The sequence below is a fragment of the Tachypleus tridentatus genome, chromosome 13 (assembly GCF_004210375.1).
Source record: "Tachypleus tridentatus isolate NWPU-2018 chromosome 13, ASM421037v1, whole genome shotgun sequence".
NCBI lineage: Eukaryota > Metazoa > Arthropoda > Merostomata > Xiphosura > Limulidae > Tachypleus > Tachypleus tridentatus.
Window position 1 is genome coordinate 84,134,424 of NC_134837.1, and position 23,176 is coordinate 84,157,599.

Genomic DNA, 23,176 nt, shown 5'->3' on the forward strand with positions numbered 1-23,176 from the left:
ACCAACCCATTTTATTCCAAGCCATCTACTTAATTTTTAAGACCGTTTTAAAGATGTAAGAAAACGAACAAATGCCCTCTAAATATATAATATATATATACATATTTTTTCGTTTTGACTACCGCTAGTACAGCGATAAGTTTATGGATTTACAATGTTAAAATCACGGGTTCGACTCCCCTCGGTGGACTCAGCAGATAAACCAATGTGGCTTTGGTACAAGAAAACTCGCACCCTTTTGACTACCCGACAGATGCACTTACTGTGCTCTACGTAATATTGAGAAATTATATAAAACCATCTCAAGATGGCGGCGGCTTCTAGCACTCTTGATTTCGAAACAATAGGTGTTGCTTCTGATGGTCTACCTAATGATGCGTGGTTGGTAAGTAACTATTATTCATTGCCATTTATCTACATTTATATATAGTGGCTGGATAAGACCGTTTTTAACATTACAAGTGGATTCATTTTAAAGTTAAAGACATGGAAACTGTAACAACGAGTGAAACGTATCTGAAGATTGGCCATTACTAATGTTGGTGAATGTTACTTATTGAAGTTAATAATGGTGTTATATTAATTTGCAGCAGTACTTAGAAGTTATACTATAGACTCCAAAATAAAACTGTAGAGGGTATTTTCCAGAAATATTCAAAACAGTGGAAGAAAAAAAAATCTTGATACTGAATTTTTCTGACAGTTTTTTTAAAAACTTCAAAAACTTTGTTTGAATCAAATTGTGTTGTTACTTCCTTTGAATATTTTATCATAAGTTAAAATCATGATATTACTAGTGTTAGTAGTGATTATGAATTGAAAGATATTGAATATTATTTAATTCTTGGTACTTGTACAGAATTTTCCCAGTAAAGTGTTGAATGTTAGACATGCATCCATTTGTAGTAGTTTAGTTGATAACTCAGTATTTTATATTTAATTTTTTTTACTTATTTGATCCATAAAGAAGTGTAACTATAATGATATTGAAGGTATTCTAATTGACATTATGATCAAGAATTGTAATATCCTAGAGTTATCAACTAAGCTGCTACAAATAGATGTGTCTGTAATACTTGATATGTTACTGGGGAAATACTGTACAAGTACCAATTCTTTACAGAAGACTTTGTGTTACTAGGTCTAATAACGTAATGGTTTTACATGTTTTGCTTATAGTGTGAAATACTTTATATCTGGTTTAATAGAGAAACTTAATGTCCACTTAAAATGCAAGTTATAGCTATACCAACAGAAGTTCTATCTCCTCAAGGTTTTTGAATTGCTTAATTTTTTTATTTTTATACATTTCACAACATATTTTGAGGTTTATGATGTGAATCACATCAAACATGCCAAGAAAAGGTTTTTAGATTTTGCTTCATATATGGAATAATAGTTACTGTGCTTAGATGTGAAAAGGAAACTACAGAAAACTATTTTTGTTGTGATAATTTGTTCAAGAGTGAATAATGATTTTTAGAGTATTGAAAGTAAATTAGAAATTAATAGGTTGAAAATAGTGTTTTAATATATAGATTATAAAGTTATTATTTTTTGAAGACAAGTTTCTAGTAAAATATTGTTTAACAATAATGAAAACTATTGTTGAGAGTAATAGTTAATAGTTATTTTCTTGTAAATAACTAAAATTATTATGAAGCTGAACATTCTCTTTAAATCTGGCTAATCACAAGTTGGAGTACTACAGTGTTCATTTCTTTCTCACATATTAATAATAAAGTAGCCTTACAGAAAGAGCAATATCAGATAGTATACAGTTACTTATTTATTATATAGGTCACTATATTATGCTGTTTATTTATATATGTTAAAAGGCACATCATTTTAACACTAAACATAGAATCCATCATGTTAAAAGTACATTTACATTTTGTATAATATTTTTGAAAATACATGAAAATACATCAGTTTGGTTAAGAGTGACCAATGTTCATGATTTACAATTAGATAAGTGAAGGAATAATATTCATTTTGGAACTTCTGTACATGATATGGTACAATTTACAATGTTACTTATATGAAACCTTGGTTTTATTAGTGGGTTTTTAGCATTCTTGATCTACAGTGAGCAGTAACATGTACATGTGAGCTTTTAGTATTCATTTTCACATGCTCATGATGCACAAGTGCTTCCCCAACTAGTTGATATTCCTGACCATCATTCGAAATGGACATTGATTGTAGAGTATTGTGACTGTAAACATTAAATATAGATGTTTCACTTCATATTTCAATGAATATAAGTGGGATTGACAGGCAAGATTAGATGTTATCTTATTACTCTTGCTTTAGAAAAAAAAACTGTGATATAGTATAACACATATATATTCATATATTACAAATGACTACTAAATTTGTTTTATTTGTATGATTAGTATTCTGGGAAAAAAAAATGGAATTTTTGTCTGGCAGTAATAAAGTGACTTACCAAAAGCTGAAAATATTGAACATTTGCCAAGAAAATGCAAAATTGGTTCAAGTGGTAAAGTAATGATAAATGGGAGGAGAGGATGCAGATTATGTAGTGAAAAGGAGAAATGCAAATATTCAGTTTGTTACTGTGAAACATATCCAGAATCATTCAGACTTTGGATCAGTGCTTGAAATTGTTTCATAAAAAAATGTTGATGTGTTCATCATGTGATGTATATTTCATGATAAATACATATTTCAATCAATTTTATATTTGTTTAATAAAAATATTTTTCTACAAATTTTATCTAAATGAATTTCTAGATGCACATTTACATCTGCAGCACTTTACCTCCATAAATATTTATATAATGCTGAGAATGCATGTATCTTAAATAGAAAAAAATATATAAAAATCACATTTTTGATTTATTGTTGTTATTACTAATCTTTAACTTGAAAACACAATACTGTACCCAACTTTTTCAGCACCTGTAACAGACGGTAGCAGCGAACATGTTAACTAGATTTTACCACAAATAGTTTTCAATATTTTTGAGCAGATTCCCATATTAATAAGATCTTTGTAAGGTGAATCTTCAAGTATTTAATATTTTTGGTGTGCTTTTTGTCTTGTTCTTGTCTGTTATGTTGACTGACACCTTTTCAGAATCAATCTATCGAAAAACAATGTGTATATGTGGTAATCCATTCCTATACTAGGCATGTATTTATTTGAAAAGTTAAAATGATCTTGTTATAAATAGACAGACATAAGTGGCATAGTCATATAAGTTATATTTAGGAAACACTTGTTAAATTTCTTTTTTTTTTTAGTTGCAGATAAATAATTAAGTACATATGAGACTTAATTTTAATACCATGTTCACTTATCACCTGATGATGTTAAATAAAAACTAATAAATTGTTATAACGATGATTCAACCTTAATGAGTGTAGTGCTCTTTCAGTGCTAATATATTTTGACATTAACCAAGTATCTGCAGAGAATGGCTTATTTCTCTTTTCTCTAGTTTTTCATGCTTTGAATGATTTCAGTTTAATAATACTTCAAAAAACCAGTATTCTTTGAGGCATATTTCTGTTTAATCAAATGGTTGAATATGTTAACATATTCTAAGAAAAACATTTGATACAGTTTTTCATACTTCATTTATAACAGACTTTGGATAATTCACTGTTTTCACCTAACCTGCATTTTCATTTCATTGGTTTTTTTTATTTCTAAGGTTAATTCTAAGTTTTTCCTTTTCATTCTGTGTACTCTTTAACATGCTAAAGCTCTTAACAGTTCTGTAACAATAATTTTTTACTAATTGAAACAGAATTTCTTTCAGCCATATTAAATTAGGTTTCGTAAGGAAGTTACTATCATGCGTTATCACTTTTGCTTTTGTCAAGTGATGGTTGGTTTCTTTGATTGCTTGTTAGTTTTCATAGCTAAGCCAGTTCCTCAGTGGACAAATACTCATGTAGTAATTCATTACTTACTTACTTATTTCTTCACAGAAAATCTCATTTTTAGTATTTATGGTTTTGTTAAGGTTTTTTTACTAACTTTTACATGCCTTTTAAATTTCTTCTAAATGCTTGCTAATAGGCAACTTTCTGTTTTGTGTTTCTGTTATCTGTCATTAAAGTCTCACTTATACGAACACTGACTCCTTTTCTGTTGCTTACCAACTCTTGGATCTTGAGTGGTTTGTGTATTTAGACGTTCCAGTGGTCTTTCAACCATGTAACATGGTATCTTAAGAGGATCTTTCAATCTGTTAAAGAATAATAAAATTTGCATCAAAGTAAAGTGTGTTTTTGCATTTTCCAACATATATGTTGTTTAGATAGTTTAACATTAATTCATAATTTATTATTGCCAATAGTGTAGAAAGTAGTAAGTCCTGACAAAAAATCTGTGAAAACACAAATGTTGTAAAGGTTCTTCATTATTCCTTAATAATCTCTATAAAAATAACTGTGGAAAAATGTTAAAACAGGAATCATGGTTATTAATTAACTCTGCTAGAGGTAGCCTTGGCATAGCCTGGTGGTTAGGGTGCTTGAATTGTAATTTTTGTGCTACAAATTCAAATCTTGTGACAAAATATGCTTAATATTTCAGCTGTTGAGGCATTATAATGTGACTGTTTATCACACTTTTCACTGATAAAAGAGTGACTCCACAGTTGGTGGAGAGTAATGTTGACTAGCTGCCTTTTCTCTAATCTGTCACTTCCAAGTTAGGGACAGCTAGCACAGATGGTTGTCAAATAAATATTTCTTGAATATATAAGAGCAAACAAACTTTTATAGAGGACATGGTGTTTTACCTTTATAGCCATGGCATAGTGGATCATAGAATAGTCCTGAGTTTTTTTCTGGTACAAACTTTTAACCTACAACTCTGTCATCTCTTGACCAATTTTGAGATCTAATTACAGTTTTGGGCTCAGGAGGTCAAACCCTTTTGCTTGATGTATTTGACCATGCCCAAGGTCTCATACATTAAATTACTGTAATCCTGCTTAAAAGAATTTCAAATGCTGTAACTATTGAGGATTTCTCTCTTACTTTTCAGATGTTTATGAACAATGGCATAATAAGGCACATGCTTAACCTTATTAAAGCTCTTAAGCAAGAAGCCTGTGGCATTGAAATACGATACTTATAACAAGAGGTTTACAGATGTTAATCTGATCTTCAGCATATAACCTGGGCTTACATTAATATAATGAGGGAGATTCTTTTGAGTAAAATCTCTTTAGTAAACCATCATTTGTGATATATATGTGAAACACCACCTGGAAGACAAAATTTCATAAAGTAATTTTCTTGGTTATCTTTACAATGAATGTAAAATAGGAAGTGGTTTCAAAGCTGAAACTACTTGGTTTCTTGTTTTATATATAGGACTTATCTGTAGGCATAAGGAAAATACCTTCTTGGGGGAAAATGACTATGATGACCAGTTTTATTTGGTTTTGAAATAATGTTAATGATTACCTTTACAAAGTATATGGCATTAAAACTGTAAACACATTTTTTTTCATGTGTAGTCAATTTTCTTTCTTATTTCAGACATATAATCTGGAGGCAAACATTGTAGTGCTAATATAAGATAGTATGATCAGTTAATATTCATGTATCTATTTTTTTTATTTTTTATATTTGCAAAACATGCCAACCTCTGCTATTGCTAATGTTAATCTCTGTTGGGAAAGGAAAACTGTTTAAACTGAGGCTTGATTTGCCTTTTTTTAATGTTTGATAAGTTCCTTCTCTTTTGTATTCAGAATAGAGCACAAAGTCAAAGGCCTTTATTCTATTGATCTCCCATATAATTTTGCAAAATCCCATAAGTTTATCTTCTACCGTTTTTTTCTCAAGAGAGAATGAATTTAGAAATTGTAATGTTTCCTATATGAGAACTTTTTATCTTGCCATCAGTATCCTTTAATGGCTCATTTTCAATTTCAGTATTTTACTTACTTCTAACACACTTAAAAAAAAAAAAAATCTTGATATTGGTTGACACATTAAGAGAGATTTCTTAATCATATTTGACTTCCTAATTTTGTTAACCCCAGACAGTCCCTACTTTTATTATACTTTTAATATGTATTGTTTTGTTATATTCATAAAAACTTCAATTTTGCTGTTAATATTAAATAGTATATTAATATTATAAGTCAAAGTAATATTTGAGAATAATTATTGGTTTTTATTTTCTGTCATATTATTCAATGGCTAGTTACTTAGTATTATCGAAAAATAGAAACAGAAAATAGGTTAAATTTATATAGTAGTAAGAGATTTGGGAAATTTAGAATAAATTTTTTTTTTAAGATAGGTCAAATGGCCAATTTTATCAAATGGTTCTAATTACTAAAATTTAGTAATATTTCTATAGGTGTATGACTTTGTCAGTTTTAAAGATATTCAAGAACAACCTTAGTTGTTGTTATTTTAATTTTAACAAGAGTATTGGATAAGTGATGTCAAATATTAAGGTTGTCAATTGTCAATCAAAGGTTTTATAGTGTAAATATATATATTGTTTTTTGTTGTTGAGCTTTGAATTCATTTACATCAGGTATCTGTGACTTAGTGATAAATGCAATAATAATGGAACAACATGCACTTCACTTGTTTAAAAAATACTATATATATTTGAAACAAGTTTAGTATATGTACAACAAGTGTTTTACACTGTAGAGATTATAGTGATATCATGAACATTATATGGTTCTTTTCTTTGTCAAATGTTCACTTAGGCCTACTCAGTTACTTTAGAATTTCATTTGATGAGCCAAATTATTTTTCCCTATTTTTGTCACACTAGTATTCCATATATAATTCACTTACATTTGTGGGGTGAGTTACCACAGTTGTCTGCTGCTCTTCTGGTAATCATTTTATTTCTCAATTTTCAGAATGTTTATTTTCAGAACTTAAGACAAGATTGGTTATAAATGAATTGGAATATTGAGGTTATAGATAATGAATAAAATAATATTAAGAAACACTACTCATCACTTTGTATCAACCTCCCATGTACTGCCAAGTAAGTTTCTGTGCACCCCTACATGAGTCGCTGGGTGTTGTACCAGCTTATGATGTAATCATCAACAGATCATAGCCCTCTGTCAGTAGAAGAGTAACACATTTTTCAAACTCGGTATCCCCAGTAGCACTAGCACATGAATATAGGCTCACTGTATATGATTTACCAGGGTTTTTGCAGTTATTGCTTTAACTTTTCATTACTTTTTGTGATATGGTCTTTATTTCTTGTTTTTGTTATATGAAAGAGTGATACTAAATTTTAAACTTTCCATTTAAAACTTTCATTCAAATTTTATTCAGTTTGTTTTTATTTTGATTGAGTATCAATTTTCTACTTTTTGGAGTAATTTTTCCCATTGTCTGTTCACATTGTATAACCCAAGTATGTAGGTTTTGTTCAGTATTCCTCAGGTAATCATTAGGTTTTTGCACTATCATTGTATCTGGATCATTTTCTAACTAATAAGAAAATTAATGTCTTTTATGTATTTTTCAAAAATAATTGATAGTACAACGATTTTGTGGATTAACTGGATTATGCATTCATGTTCACCTATTTCTAACATCTTCTGAGGTTTCTGATACTCTTTAATGGAAGTTTTCTAATATTGTCTTGACAACTGGAGAAATTGCAGGTCAGTGACATTATTGCCATTGTGCACCAAATGGTTTGTTTCATTCTAATTTGTGAGATAGGATTCCTAACCTGTTGCTTCCATTACGAGTGGTTGAGAAGTTCACTTCTTACTAGTAACAATGCTTCAAACTGAAGGTTTAAAACTGTATTTTAGAAAGAAGACAACTTTAAAAGATGTTAAACTTAACGGGATGTTTAGGTTTTTCTCAAAGGTCTTCTAAGCATCATGTATCTGACTTTTAAGTGGCATTAACCAAAAAGAATATAATTGACAGTGAAGCACTCATCAAATTAAAATAGGTTTATTCTATGCATTCTTTTAAAAATTGTTTTAGTTATTTAGTGTATTATATAATTATTTTAATATATTGACATTTTCATGAATTTGTATTTCTTGTAATTTTATGAAACAAATGTCTTGCAATTTCTGTTTTAGCTTAGAATATGTTCTTGAGGTATGTATTATTTTTCTTATATCCTGTCACTTCTAAAAGCTATTTCTTCTAACCAAGAGCCTGATAAAATACTATTGGTTGAAATGTCATTTACGTATTTACCATTAAACATATTTTAACATGGTGAGTGATTCACTTCTTTCTTTCTTTTTCCCCTTCTTCTAGCTTTAGTAATTTACTTGTTTGCACAGTTTTTTTTACTGCCAGTAGCTGAAAAGACTACTGGTATTTCTTAAAAATAACTTGCTGATCAAAGTAATAAATGATGTGTAAATTATTTTAAATAAAAAAAAATAAAGTATTGATAGATGATGAAGTTATCTGTTGTTTATAAACAATAAATAAAGTCAAAACCAAGTTGTCACTAAGAAGTTTTGGAAGATGTGAGCATAGTTCTGTCACAAAGTTAGAAATTTAAAACTAAATTCATGTTAAGCCCAATCAGTTTTTCTGGTTTTGAAGAATTCCACGGGTCATTAATAACCATGAATAAGGGCAACAGAAATAAACAAGACAAACAGAAACACTATACAATATTTCCAGGTTTTTAAAGAAGGTCATGGATCAAATTTACAAACCAATCATTAATTTTTCATTGATTTGGTGGTAGACAGTGAGCAAGTTCCTGATTGGAGAGTTGTTAATGTTACTTCTACTTTCAGAAGAAGAGCTTAGAGATGCTCTGGAAATTATAAGCCATTTACTAAAGCTTATATATACAGTGTGATAAATTATAGAAGTTCTAACAAAGGAAGCATTGCTAAATATGTACTATATTTTTATGTACATAACTTGCAGGCTATATTTTAGGATCTTTGCATAGTGATGGATAAGTCATTCAAACTATCAATGTAGTATTGTTGCTAGTAGTAGAAAGCTAATAAAATTTTAGGATGTATTTATTATATCTGATTGATTAGTAAAATTTGTTAATAGATTATTTATCAGGCTTATTATTGAGTTTCATTTTGCTAATTAAAGTTTGAAGATAGCTTGAATGGTGTAATGAAAAATTCGTATTATAAATGTACAATGTTATACATTCATAAGTTTTTTAATTACCCATTCAAGCTGTTTCCAAACTTTTATTTTCTAAAAAGTGGGTTCCTTGTCATCAAATTAGTTAAGCTAATTGATTACTTTTACATAATACTTTGAGTTGGAATAATTAAAAATAGTAATAATTAGAAGCACTGAGTTTTATTAGTTAATTATTTTTGTGAGTTGTGACACTAATTGATTAGGCTCAATAATCTTGAATTAATTTAAAATAATGAAAGATAATATAAGCAGTATTTTATTTACTTGAATAGTTGGAAAAATTAGAAACTAATTTCAATAAGATGAAAATTTTTGTAACATTAATTGATTTAAATACAGTTTTAATTATTCAGTTACTTTACGTTACAGCAATCGATTCTTTTTGGTAATTGATTATATTGGGTTAATTGTCCAGGTTTATTGATGATTACAGGACAAAAGAGGTAATATATACTATTGTAAAAAAATAATTTGTTAGATTTTACTTGTATACAGTTTTGTGTGTCTTTTTAATAAAATTATATTGACTTATTGGAAAGAATATAGGAGATGGCTACTAGGATAACTTAGAAGATGGAAAGTTTGTCTTATGAAAGTAGGTTAAAATCTTTTAACTAATTTGTTCTTGAGAGATTAATGTTAAGAAGTGATATAATTGAAAGATCAAAGTACAGGACTGATAACTTTGTGCTCTATTCTGAAGAATAAAAGTAAAAATACATGTCAATTTTAAGAGTGGGAAAAGAAGAGATAGGCTTCAGATTAGACAGTTTTATTTTTCTAACAGGGTGGTTAGTGGGATGAGTTGCCATTGGGAGTAGTGGATACTGGGATGTTATGAGTTTAAGAAAAGAATCGATTGAACTACTGAAAAGTAAAAGGTGGGTTTCAGATTTTTTTCACTTTTCTTTCTATTAAAGTGGTTCAAAGACAGCTTTGTAGTATGAAATGGTTACTTGTTGCATTGATATTTTTAGCTACACTGTGCTGGAGTTTATTTTGATTATAATTGTACTACTTTTTTCACAACTCTGTGTGTAAATGTAACATTCAAGATTCATGTTCATGCATTTCTAAATAGTATTTGAGTGTAATTATTACTTGATTAGTATTGCAATTAGCAAGCCATGTACAACTGTTTTATCTCAGTGAACGTCTAGAAACAAAATATCATCTGAGTTTGCAAGATTGAACCTTTGAATTGTATTATGAATAATTAATTCATATTGCACTTCTACTTAAATATACTGTTTAAAACTTATTTAAAAAAACAATTAAGATGTATTTCTGTAAACTGAGCATGTTGAAGTATTGCTTAAGATTTTAATACTTTGCTTTTATGGAAAAATTTCTAAAAAACAACACTGGAAAGAGATGAGAAGCCATAAAGTAAAGTAGAAATAGAAATTACCTTTTTTTTGTGAAAAATACTGTACAGTCCTTGTGCTACTTTAATCTGCTGCAGTCAGCCTTTTTATTGTTAATTGTCTGAATATTATCATTATTGTTTATTACACACCATAAACTCATTAGTATTCATAATTATCTGTGCATAAGCAGAGTTTAAATATAAAAATTAGTAGAATGTTTTTAAACCGATCACTAACTGCTACAAAAATGTAATGTTGATTCTGTTAGGTGTACCTATATTTGTCATGACAATCTATGTGTAAAAAGTAAAATACTTTTAACATACACAATATATCACTCCATCATTGTTTTATATAAAAGAAAGCAGAAGTTCTATAATTTCGTGAATTAGGACACAAACAGATACATTCGTTAATAATTTTATCAAGTCTCATTTAATTCATAAAAACTTCCCAGCTCTGATATTTCGTTCTTTTTGATTCTACCAGTAAAAGTAGAAATATCTTATAACTGGCCCTTGAAATATGTTTTAGTGAAGTAGTGGTTCATCTGGCCTTACAAGTTTTGATATTTTATGAGTATGGTAAACTAAAAAGAATTAAAATACATACTTTTGGAATTTCCACAATTCTTTTAGTTTATTTGTAAAACACAAGCTTAATATTTTACTGTTTCATAGTACACATTAGTGGTTGCATGTTTGGATATTGTAGTGTATGTCATAAGTTTAGTAACTTATGCTGGTTTTATAGGTACATCCTTGTGAATGGTATAAAGAAGAATATAAAGATTGTAAAAGTGAGTACACTGCAATTTATTTTTGCACAGCATAAATTGTAATACACATTATAGAACAAATAATAAAGTTTTTACACATCACTTAATGATTTATTGAGTATTTGTTATGGTTTTGCAGCACTAACAGCTTTATAAATAAGTTTATTTTTGTTTTTTGTGTGAGGATATAAAATACAGTAATATATTGCATAAATAGAGTAAAAACACAGTTTATTACAATACTTTGAGGTTCATTAGTGTGTGTATTATACATGCATATCTTTAGTGTATGTGTACAACATAGTTATAAAATACATTTGCTTCATGACTGTATGTATGCTTACAAACAAAATGCTATAAAAATTTGCTTGATTTAACCTATACGTTTCATGTACAACTTTACAAATTACTGGCAGATGAAAACTGTTTTTCATGCAGGTATTAAGGCCAGATTTCACCAGTATTTTGTTCATGGTCAAATGATAGACTGTACTCAGTGGCAAAATGATTTTAAAAATTGCATGGACTGGAGAAGATATAGAGACATTGATGCATTTGTAAGTATGATTTTTACAAAGAAATAAGTGTAAAATTATCTTTACTGTATTTTTGTACATTGGCTTAAGTCATTTGAGGATTTCATCAAATAATTATTTACCTTTTACAAAAGTTTTAGATGATGTAAGTAGACTTGTAATTTCCAAAATGAATACTCATTTCCAAACACAAAATAATTTACTTTTCACTTGAGTTTGCATGATCTGCCAATGAGACTTACAATTCACAAGTTTTGTGAAAACCCCTACCCAATCTCATGTGACATATTTTTTGGCTCTTTTTGTACTTTGAGGAGACAAAATGCAGCCTCCCATGTGTGTGCTTCAAAGGAACCCCTGCTATTGGGTTTAACAACCTTTAGGCTTCCTTCAAACAATTTGTAATAGTCCTAACCAATTTTGCTGAGGGATTCTAGCCATTCTGTGTGAAGAGGTATTTGTTTCAGAAGTTAACATCTTCCTTATCTGAAAATGGATTTTATACAGTTATACACACATTTCCAGTCATTTTCCACACTTTCCTGATGTTTATTTCTTTATTGTCTCATTAAAGAATGAGGATTCATGAGTGTGAATGTGGAAAGTGTCATTATGCATGATGTGTGTGACACTTCTATTGGTCGAAAGTTTTGCTGCATGATTATGTCATCATGCATTGATTGAAATTCATGTAGTTTCACATGCAATAAGCAGGGGCTTGGAAACCTCTTTGGCAGACTGCACAATCTTAAAAGGAAAGTAAGTTATTCTGTATAAAGAGATGTTAACATTTCATCATATAATATCTGAAGTGTTAATTCAAAACTTCTCATTTGCTTTAGTAGCTTAGCATGTCTGTTAGTCTATATGTGACCACTATAACTCAAGAGTAAACAATGTATAAACCTGAAATGTTGCATCCATACTAAGTGGACCCTGAGGGTGTCCAACTGCCTATTACTTACTTATCCATGTGTAGAAAAGAAGTTGTTCCTTATATAACTTCTAATATGTAGAAAAAGCCAGTGCATTTTGGAAATAATGGTTTTTATGTTTCTTAGCACAAAAGTATATAGGTTATACATTTTTGTTAAAATAGGTTCAGAATACACACACTATCAACCAAGTAACCTGAGTGAAGCCAGATACTTTCAATAGTAATGATATAAAATATCTAAATACATACATGCAAAATATTACTTGTATTTCTATATCATTTTCAAATTTGTCTGAAATTTATTTATTTATATTATTATAGTTTTCATTGTTTGTGTTAGAGACATTGAATATAAAGTAGCTTGAAATAAATTTCAGTTAGTCCTGGAATCTAACCATCATAATGTGCACATATTTCCTCCTGTGTGTACCAGGCTAGTTTTAATAAAGGTTAGTCGACCTTCATGAAGCTTAATAAAAAGCTCCCAAAGAAAAAAAAAGTTTTCAGTTTATTCTGATTTTTAAAGATGGCTGCTCCATCATCCAAAGGAATTGTTATCAATAAATCTTAAAATATAGAATACATCATTTTTGTATTATGCAATTGTGTATTGCTTTTTAAACAAACCCTTTTCGAGTACTGGTTTAAGCTTTAAATTCTGAGTTTTTTTATGCCATGAATTACAGTTGGAATCTACATCTTGCATGATATTGAACAATTTAATGTTTTTTTTGTCTGTTTATAACCCTTAGTGTAAAAGATTGACTAAAATAAATTGATTAAAATCATTCATTTTTCATATAAAAAATTAAAGGAATCCTTAGCAGTAATTAATAGGATAAAGTGCAATTTTGACAGTATTTGTGTGATTTATGTTATTAGGAACCCTGTAATCAACAGTCAGACGTGCATAAAAAAATTAGAAGAAAGAAGGAATTTAAAAAGCATTGTATTAGTAATTCCATTTTGTTTCTTGACAGTTGATAAAACTTCCAAAATTGGTGTATGAAAAATAAGATATTTATATTAGTAGTTTCTTCCCCTGAAATTATTGTGGTACTCTACTATTTTACAGAAAAATGTGTTAGAAAGTGAACGAAATAGAATCTTTCAGCGGCAAGCTGCTGCTCAAGCAAATGATAGTTGGGAACTTAGAGATGAACCTCCAGAAGACTGGAATAAACCATTACCTGACTGGTTGCAGAAAGAACACAACTCCTATCTGAAGCTAAAACAAAAGGAAAGAATTGGAGCTTCAGAAACATCTTCATGTGTAATATTATAGAACTTAATCCATCTAGTGAATAGGTATTGTAGAGAAAGTTAAATAGTACATGCAACTTGACCAAATAACTTATAAACACTTGTACATATTTCTTACAGGTGACATTCATCATTTATTCTTGTAATATGAACTGGAAAAGTTTGAAAGAAATTTTGTTTTCCCAGATTTGAAACATGTTTATTAGAGTACCCGTAAACTTTAATCAACAACTGATGTGAATAACATATTTTATATTTTAATGTTTCATCATAAAATCTGCAGAAATAATAACACTACATCACACAGAAATTGTTCCTGGATAGTATGTGTTATTTCTCAATTGCTTATGTTGTAAAAGTACAGAAAATGGCCATTATTCCCTTCAAACTTTGCTTTTGTGACCTGGATAATGAAATTTAGAAATTAACCTATTTTCTGTATGAAAACGGGCAAATTTGCACATTTTCATTTACATAAGATTTGAATAAAATAACCTATAGATCAAGATTTACATGTATTTATTTATACTAAAGTTATACAAAAATGAGCAAAAATGTTTAGAAGTGAGTAGGTTCTTGAGATTTGCGACTGTAATGTAAATAACTTTCACATATCAGCCCCCAAATATAGTCTCCCATCACGTTTTCATTATACGCTCCCAGGCCACACAAGCAAAGTTTGAAGAGAAAAATAGGTCTTTTCCATTCACTTCAGGCATAAGAACTTGGGAAATAACACTTTTACTCAGGAACAAGAAAAAGTAAAAATTTTGTTACATAGTGTAATTAAGTTTTCTCACAAGATTTGTCTGTAATTTTTAGCCAAATCATAACCAAAATGTTTTAATTTATGACAGTGAAAAAAAAGTTAATTCCTTAATCATCTATGTAAGGCATTTGCTTTGAAAACTTTTGTACAAGAACTAAATCTGTCTCATCAATAATTTTTCAGGTTTGTGGTTATTTTCAAGTTCTTTACTGAAACTGTTGGACAACTTCAGAACCTTAACACAACGTCTCCCTATCATTTAAATCCCATTTAAACTACAAGGAAAAGGTTTTTAGAAATTTAAAACTTTTTCAAATCCACAAAAAGTCTGAAATTATTTGAAGACAAAACAATATAGCATCTCTTAAGAAACAGTGTAATTTGCAGTGAAGAAATGTACATTGAGGAAATGAAGAATACATTGCTACATACAAGGCTCTTATATTCAGAAAAATATGCAATAGCTGAACACAACACAGGACATGTGACTTTAGGTACCACTCAACAAGAACTGGAACTTTCAAAAACTAAAGAAGCACTCAGAATAAAGACAATTAAACCAAGAACAAACTGTGATGAAGGTGTAGGAAAATAAGCTAGCAGAATCTTACAGAAACTTGATAACTTTCTCAGTGACCAATCAGGATGTTAGTGCCTTCTAATCTAGTTTGTTTATTCATTGAATAAAGACTACATGAATATTTGGAATTGAGCCAGAAATATTACTTCATCATAGAGAAAAGTAACAGGAAACGTTATATGCTAAATCTGCTTTAAAAGTACTCATATAGTATAGAGTATAGTATTGAATAAATACTCTATTTCATAAATACAGCAAACCAAAGCAACTTCATACTACTCATATTGCATAATTTTATTTATGTGCTCTAAAGCTGAACTTGCATTAATTTTAGCTTCTAATTTACCATGTTGTGTCTTCTGCAACTAATGATTTTCATAAACCGTGTGTCAAGTAATGGATTTTGTACAGTTTTATTTTTACATGAACCCACAATGCTATAATAATTAATGTTTAACAAGAGCTTTAAAGGGAAACAACTAATACATGGAAGTAAGATACAGATATCTACAATAATAAAAGGTCATGTCTGTGTGTGCAACTCTCATGGCACCAAGAGGAAAAAACATTAAATTTTATACCCACACTATGTGAATCATGAGGATGTACACATGCATCTTTTTAATGATAATAAACCACCTCAAAGTGGTTCCTTATATTACAAATACAATTCAGACTTTTTATTAAAGATGTATATAGCCTGTCAAAATTCATGATGCTAGTTCTACCACATCATAGTATGTGCTGTAGAATATCAGTTAGATTAACAACTTCTAATCTATGGAAAAGCCAAGTGTTTTGACAACAGTGGCTTTTAATGTCATGTTGCTCAGCAACAAAAGTGTAACCTAATACTTTGTTAGCCTATGTACTGAAAGTATAAATAACAACTGGAAAAAAATGTTCATTGATTTTAAGTCTATTTGACTAAAGAGGTTTGTTTTTTATGTGGTATAACAAAATACCTCAAGTCAGAAATGATTTAAGAATAAAATTTAACATTTTTATTTTAATAATAAATTTTATGCACTTTGCTTTAAGCTAGATTATTTCACATTCTTTAAGCTTTTTTAATTTCTTTAAATTATGCCAACATTCACTTCACTTACAAGGATTTATGGCCCTCTTGCATTACAGTCACTAAATTCATAATGGGCAGATTGTAATTTATGGCAACATTGAAACAAAGACTGCAATATATCTGCTTAAATCAAAGGAAGCATTACGTTGAAGACTATGTCCATCTGCAAGATGCTAAAGTAAGTTAAGAATACACACACACTAATACAGTCATCTGGAATATACAGTTAGGACAAAGTGTTTGTACCCCTGTGCCCCGAGTGGATTTTTGCTCATAACTTAAAAAGTATCACGAGTAGGATAATAGAAGTGTAGTATATTATAAATATTATACTAACACACATCTACATAAATTTTTATGTACATTAAACGACGAATAAACTGTTTATAAACAAATGACCAAAAATAGGAGGAGCAGAAAGTGTTCGTACACTTCAGACCGTGTTAAAAAACTGGTATTCCGTTAAAAAGTTTTAGTTTGGCATTATCTGCTTGGTCATCGTGTCGAACAGGAAACAACTGTACAGTGGTTTAAAAAACTGAATTATTGTAAAATACAAATCTTGTGTGTCTCTTTCAGGTATTGCTGCAGAACGTAATGTGCCGAAATCTACTGTTCAAAGCATAATTGCCAAGTTTAAGCTTACAGGATCAACTGCTAACCTCCCTCATTCCAGATGCCCCACCAAAATTCTAGAGAGAACCAAGAGGATGGTTCTCAGACAAGTTAGTAGGAACCCTCGTTTAACATATAATGACATACAGAAACTGGTAAGGGAAACTGGGGTTGAAGTAAGCACCCTACAGTTACTAACATGTTACTTCTGGGTTCAAAGCATGCCGCCTTTGTAGTACTCCATATTTAAAGCCTGTTCATTTAAAGGCACGATTGAGGTATGCAAGAAAGCATGTAGATAAACCCTTTACCTATTCGAAGAGTATTCTTTGGTCAGACGAGACTAAAATCGAGCTTTTTGGCCACAATGATGTTCGCAATATTTTCTGTAAGAAGGGGAACGAAATCTTCCAAAGAACCTGATAGGCTACACAACTGACCATTAAAGTGGATGCACGAACACTTTCTGCCCCTCCTATGCTTGATTATTTGTTTATAAACAGTTGAATTGTCGTTCAATTTATGTATATGCTAGTATCAATCCTAATAATACTTTTAAGTTATGAGGGAAAAACTACAAGTGATTTGTTTGTTTGGAATTAAGCACAAATCTACACAATGAGCTAAAATCCAGTTTCTACCAGTGCAAGTCTGCAGACATACTGCTGTACCACTGAGGGTTTAACCTAAGTAAAGCTGGGTGCTTTTTGTAGTTGTAGTTGCTAATACTACTCGCATTACTCAGAAGGTTACATTGGAATGGAAAGTGTATTTATACATAAGGATGACAATGTCTGAGAGTTAGGAATTTTTTTTGTAATTCAATACCAATGAGACATCAAGAATAAATATTACAACTGACTTAACTCAGTATACACAGATTGAACTTATTGTTTCAACCCACTAGCATTAGTATATATAATAAAATGTAAGGGAAAGAGAAAATATGGATTCACTGACCATATTTCTTGGTTTTCTTTGTGCACTTCATGTTTGTTTTCAGTGACAAAAGACAGGCTATTTTGAAAGCCATTTTAAAGCAGATATTTTCTTTGTAATAAAATGTTGCAACAGTGTGCATGCATATTGAACTTTTCTTTTCTTGGGTGGAAAGTGTACTTGCATCATTTTTTATTTAATTGCTGGACAAAGATTGGGAGGATACTGGAGATGTTAGAATTCCATAGAAAACTTCACATAACTGTAGAATGAAAGTTGATAATGCATTTTGCAGACATGTTCTAAATGATTATAATGTTCAGGATTTGGCAAAATATGCCCTATTTAATTCTGGAAATAGTAGTAAGCAAGCAAATTACACAAACAGAAAACACCACAATACTTTTTTTTTTCTCTTTTCTGTTTTATCTTCAATATAAAACTATCTTCCTACTTGATTTATGCAATTGAACGTTTGTTAAATATGTCCTAGAATACACAAAAATGAGGCAATTTGTTTACAAGTTTTTATTTAATCTGAAATGAATCAAATTATTATTATCATTACCAACACCATCACTAAAATGTATTTTCAAATTTGTTTTGGTAACCTAACATGAACCCTCTCAATCACAGGACTGTTACTATAGCATTATACAAGTGAAACAAGGCTCTTATAATTCATCTATCTTTGTAATTTTTCACACGTATATTATACAGCTGTTTGGTATCTGATATACATATTTATCATCTCAAAATTTCATAAAACCTTGTCCAAATTTCAACATATTCTCATTTACAAAATCATTTAAAACAAGAGTTTGTTTTATACAATGCTACCAAAAAGCATCATTTAGAAACTACGTAGAAATATATCTTAATATCAAAAGCCATTTAAGTTTTTCAAATATATTTGATGTCTAAAGTAACAAAATTTTAAAATATCTAATCATTGTCGAAAATATTGTAAAACTTGTCAAGTAGAGGAGTTTATTATAAGTATATATACAAAACATTGATCTTTTGAAATCACACTAAAAATTAAACTATTAATTCTGTTACAATTCTAAAAGATATTAGTCCCAGGACAACTGCATGTTTAAACACACTGTTATATAACATATTTGTAACTGCATTTAATGACTATTTAAATTAATGATGAATTATGGATATTAATTTTACATTTCATTGTTGTTTTTTTTTAGAATGACTGAAAATTCCAGTTGTCTTTGGTTTTCTCACATATAAAATAACCTAATGATACACTAACATGTTTCTAGCTAATGTCTACTGTACAGTACATACATAAAACAAGATTTCAACTAGATTTAGGGATATTAATATTTCACATGAAATTAGTGACCAAGTACCCAAATGTTAATTTTAAATATTTCAAGTATTGTCATTATGTAATAAAATATACTTATGTTATTTACTTACGTGCACAAATATAACTACATATTAATATCAATATAACTTGTCTACTTCCAAGTTAAAACATTCAGAAATGTAATTTGGTTTTATCTTATTTTCTAGGTCACCACATGATACATAGGATAAACAAAATATATAATAGAAAACATCAACAAAGTTCATGAAAATTAAGGTCCCCAGGATAAAGTTATGTCAAACTGAAGAAATCTATTATCAAATACTGTACTACCAACTACCTTTATAGTGGTTTAATAAATGATATATATATACACACACACACAAATATATACGTGTGTATAATGCAAAATATGAACATATTTAAAATCGATACTTCGAGAAACAGTTGAATAGCATCATTCACATCTTGTACTGGATAACACACACCACACTCAGTTTTATACCAAGATAGAAAGGCACATGTTACAAGAACCACAGAATTAAGTAAGAGTTTAACACATCCAATTAGTTAATGAAATTTATTGTTTCACTGTTGCATCATGAATTTTGTTATGATGAAAAACATTCAATGAATTTTTTTTCCCTCAAACACTAATATTGTCTTCATTACTACTGTGTTATAGAAGAAAAGGAAAAATATTCAAATTTGGAGCCATAGTGTGTAACAGAATGAAGACGTTTTTTGGTAATGATTTATATAAAAATGTATTTAATATATTTGGTTTATGTAAATATTATTTTATTCAGCATGAATGGTAGCAGCAGTTAAACATATGAAGTACCATAAACATTAAACAAAGTAGACAACTTTACATAATTAATATGTATGTATTAATAATACACTGTAAAGACAGATCATCTGGTCAATGTTTTGACTTTTAGTAACATTGGGTGTCGTTGTTATATTATGTTTGAGGCTCTACTTCCAGTCACGTGGGATACACATATGATAAAGATACTATTTTTGAGTCAGTTCCAACCACCCTAAAAAGTCTCTTCAAATCAAACTTAGACAATTTTTTTCTTTTAGTAACTCTAGTAACTGTTAGTATTAAAATGCTAAACCTTCATGCCACATAAATTATTAATTGTGATTTGTATAAAACGTGTAGTTGGGTGGATAGCTGGGTAGAGAATAAACACTGTTACAGTACCAATGAGAAAAGATTTAGTTTCCTCACTGCTAAAACTTTATGTTGAAAAGGTTTTTGTAACAAAATTATATAACCTCAACTAGAATGACAAATGACTTCTCTAGATAGGCAATTAATATGATTTATATCTAAATTAAAAGATCTACTGTTTGAACGTACAAGCTTTTACAAGTGGCACTATAAATACCAGGTTGTTAATCATATTCCAAAAACATAACAATCCACCAAGAAAGCATACCTGGGAGGTACATTTGTTCCAAAAAATATGTTCATATGAAAACAGTATATTTTTAACAATAATTTATTTCCGTATAAAGTGGACAATGTGGATGAATATTTAACACGCTTAGTGTAAGTAAAACTGCTACCACAACTACTTCAGCAAATATGAATAGAACTAATGAAGTTACAAAATACAAAGCTAACTCAACTGTTTTCACAAACTGAATACATTTAATAGTATCTAATTTCAGGTGTTTCGTTTGAATATACTATTAAAATAAAATATTAATAAAGATATGGATAGCTCATGTGAGCCTCTGACCAATAACTGTGTTTATAAATAACAAATTCTGAAAAACATTGCAGTATAAAGAGTATATAACAGTTTGCAAATAACACAATAACAAATTCAGCTTATCAGAAATACAATGATACACACAGACTAGATATTAAGGTATTTCCAAAAGTTATGAAAGTATAAACCAACTAGAAGTGATATCATACTGATATGTTGAGCACATTTATAAGTAATGCCCAGTATACACATTTGATAAAAACAACCAAAAACAAAATGCACACTTTCAATAATATGAAAAAATGTACATCTATTTGGCTTATTGTTTAGCCTATAAATGATTATTTTTAAATCCTGAAAAACTACAGATTTAAGAAGTATTCATTGTATATGTTTGAAAAGTAGAACAAAAATGGAGAACTTCCCATTTAGAATTCTATTGAACAATGATATAATTGTTTTAGAAATTTAAAATCTATTTAGTTCAGGAGGATTTTAGATGTTTAACCACAGGAAGACATTTAATGTACATTTCAAAAGCAAAGATTATATACATACGTCATTAATGAATATTTTTTAACAAATTTATACAGAAAATGTAAAAATAATGCAATTTTTATAGAAAGTATTATGCTTGTTATAGCATAAAAAAATTTAAAATAACAAATAAAAACTTCCATGAACAAAGTTATGTTTTCAAAACACAGGAATCTATACCTAATTTTTTAATATCTTTTATCGATATGATCATGTTCTATAATAATATATCTCAATTTTGAGCTACTGGAATAGAAAAATGGGATGTAATATGAATGTTGAATTTCTTGGGTAAATTGTTTTTTTATATATTTAAATACTTTCTTAACAAAATGAATAAGGTAGAAAGAAAAATAATATAAAGAAAAGGTTCACAATTTTTTAATTTTTGCATGTTTGGTACACAAGTTCAGTGAATTATTTTTTGAAAAAAAAATCAGATATTACTGCCAATTTCTGAAGGACATCACTGATTCATGAGAGTGGCAGGGGAGTTGCTGCCACACAAGTAAAACAAGCATTCTTAAAAGAATGCTTCACTTCAAGCCCTGAAAACATGTACAACTCGTACAACATACTGTCGACACAGAGGACATTCGCTCAGTTGTTTGCCACAAACTGTACAAGTAGCCATGTGACCACACTCCAGAAGAACACTGTCTATTGGTTGTTCCATACATATCTTGCAAAGATCTTCATCAGGAACTCCCTCTAAATCTGTATATTTTGAAAAATTATTTAACAATATTTGTGGAAATACATATGTATCATATCATAGTAATAAGAATTTATTGAATCATGAGTATTGATTGACTTCATTTTACATTCATATATTACTTAGTTTGTAGATGGTAATTATTCTAGTGATATTCTCGACATCACTGATATTCTAGTTTGTCCAAATTTACATGATTTTCAGTTGAAAGTTAACAAACAAGTGTAAAACATGAAAATATGTTCCTTGTAATGCTGGCCATTGTTAATGACTAATTATGAAGTAATTTTTTTCAAAGCAATTCTAAAATACTGGATAAATACAACACCTTTTCCAAGCATTTACTTCAACTATCCAAGTGTAATTTTAGATTTTATGAAGAAAAGAAATACAACCTCCCAACAAGAACTCTCACAAAAAAAAAAAAAAAAAAGTTGGTTAGATATGACAGCACAAAGACAAAACCAGTTCACATCTAACATTATTCTACAGGCAAAATAATGTCACCTTCTGGAAAGTTGTATATTTTCTAACTGAAAAACACCCTTTACACACACGTGTTCTATGTGACCAGAATTTAGGTACTTGTCCATGACTTTAAACAACTGACTAAAGAGAGAAGTCATCAACAACCTATGTTTTATAAATGTGGAACTCATCTTATTTCTCCAAGTAAAACATCTGTATCACTCATGTGGTTTTTGATAGCAATGTTTATATCCTTACAAAATAATCTATTGTGGTCACACTGAGCAAGTCATCTTTTACAATGTTTCTTAAAGTGTATGTACAAGCTAATCACACTACTACAGATCATGGGTGTATGCATTTGAAATTCAC

At 29.2% G+C, this 23,176-nt stretch overlaps 2 protein-coding genes across 12 annotated transcripts in view; one reads left to right on the forward strand and one right to left on the reverse strand.

Moving 5' to 3' along the window:
* The first annotated feature begins 234 nt into the window (after positions 1-234).
* Positions 235-21,932, forward strand: LOC143240411 (synaptic plasticity regulator PANTS). 11 transcript variants are annotated; one of them, XM_076482805.1, is made up of 6 exons: positions 242-385; positions 9,941-10,034; positions 11,277-11,322; positions 11,718-11,858; positions 13,850-14,047; positions 14,990-15,783. In XM_076482805.1, exons 2-6 carry the CDS (start codon positions 9,991-9,993, stop codon positions 15,017-15,019), a joined length of 459 nt encoding a protein of 152 aa, XP_076338920.1. In that variant the 5' UTR covers positions 242-385; positions 9,941-9,990; the 3' UTR covers positions 15,020-15,783. The 11 variants fall into 11 exon arrangements, with proteins under 11 accessions (XP_076338924.1, XP_076338925.1, XP_076338923.1 ...); XM_076482813.1 differs by lacking the exon at positions 9,941-10,034 and adding an exon at positions 9,693-9,748 and having other exon boundaries at positions 305-385; positions 11,740-11,858; XM_076482814.1 differs by lacking the exon at positions 9,941-10,034 and adding an exon at positions 9,700-9,748 and having other exon boundaries at positions 320-385; positions 11,740-11,858.
* The window catches only part of LOC143240410 (E3 ubiquitin-protein ligase rififylin-like), a 30,079-nt gene continuing 25,437 nt past the window's right edge, over positions 18,535-23,176 (reverse strand). Inside the window, exon 6 of the mRNA XM_076482803.1 lies at positions 18,535-22,338. Coding sequence (XP_076338918.1) covers positions 22,163-22,338 — 176 coding nt within the window. The 3' untranslated portion in view covers positions 18,535-22,162. The remainder of the gene's footprint in view (positions 22,339-23,176) is intronic.

Bases quoted from the DNA above. Each gene is read 5' to 3' on its own strand.
- LOC143240411 (XM_076482804.1), top strand. From the start codon at position 308: ATGGCGGCGGCTTCTAGCACTCTTGATTTCGAAACAATAGGTGTTGCT. The intron at 11,323-11,739 runs GTGAGTACACTG...TTTTTCATGCAG, and splicing joins AGAATATAAAGATTGTAAAA to GTATTAAGGCCAGATTTCAC. The intron at 11,859-13,849 runs GTAAGTATGATT...ACTATTTTACAG, and splicing joins ATAGAGACATTGATGCATTT to AAAAATGTGTTAGAAAGTGA.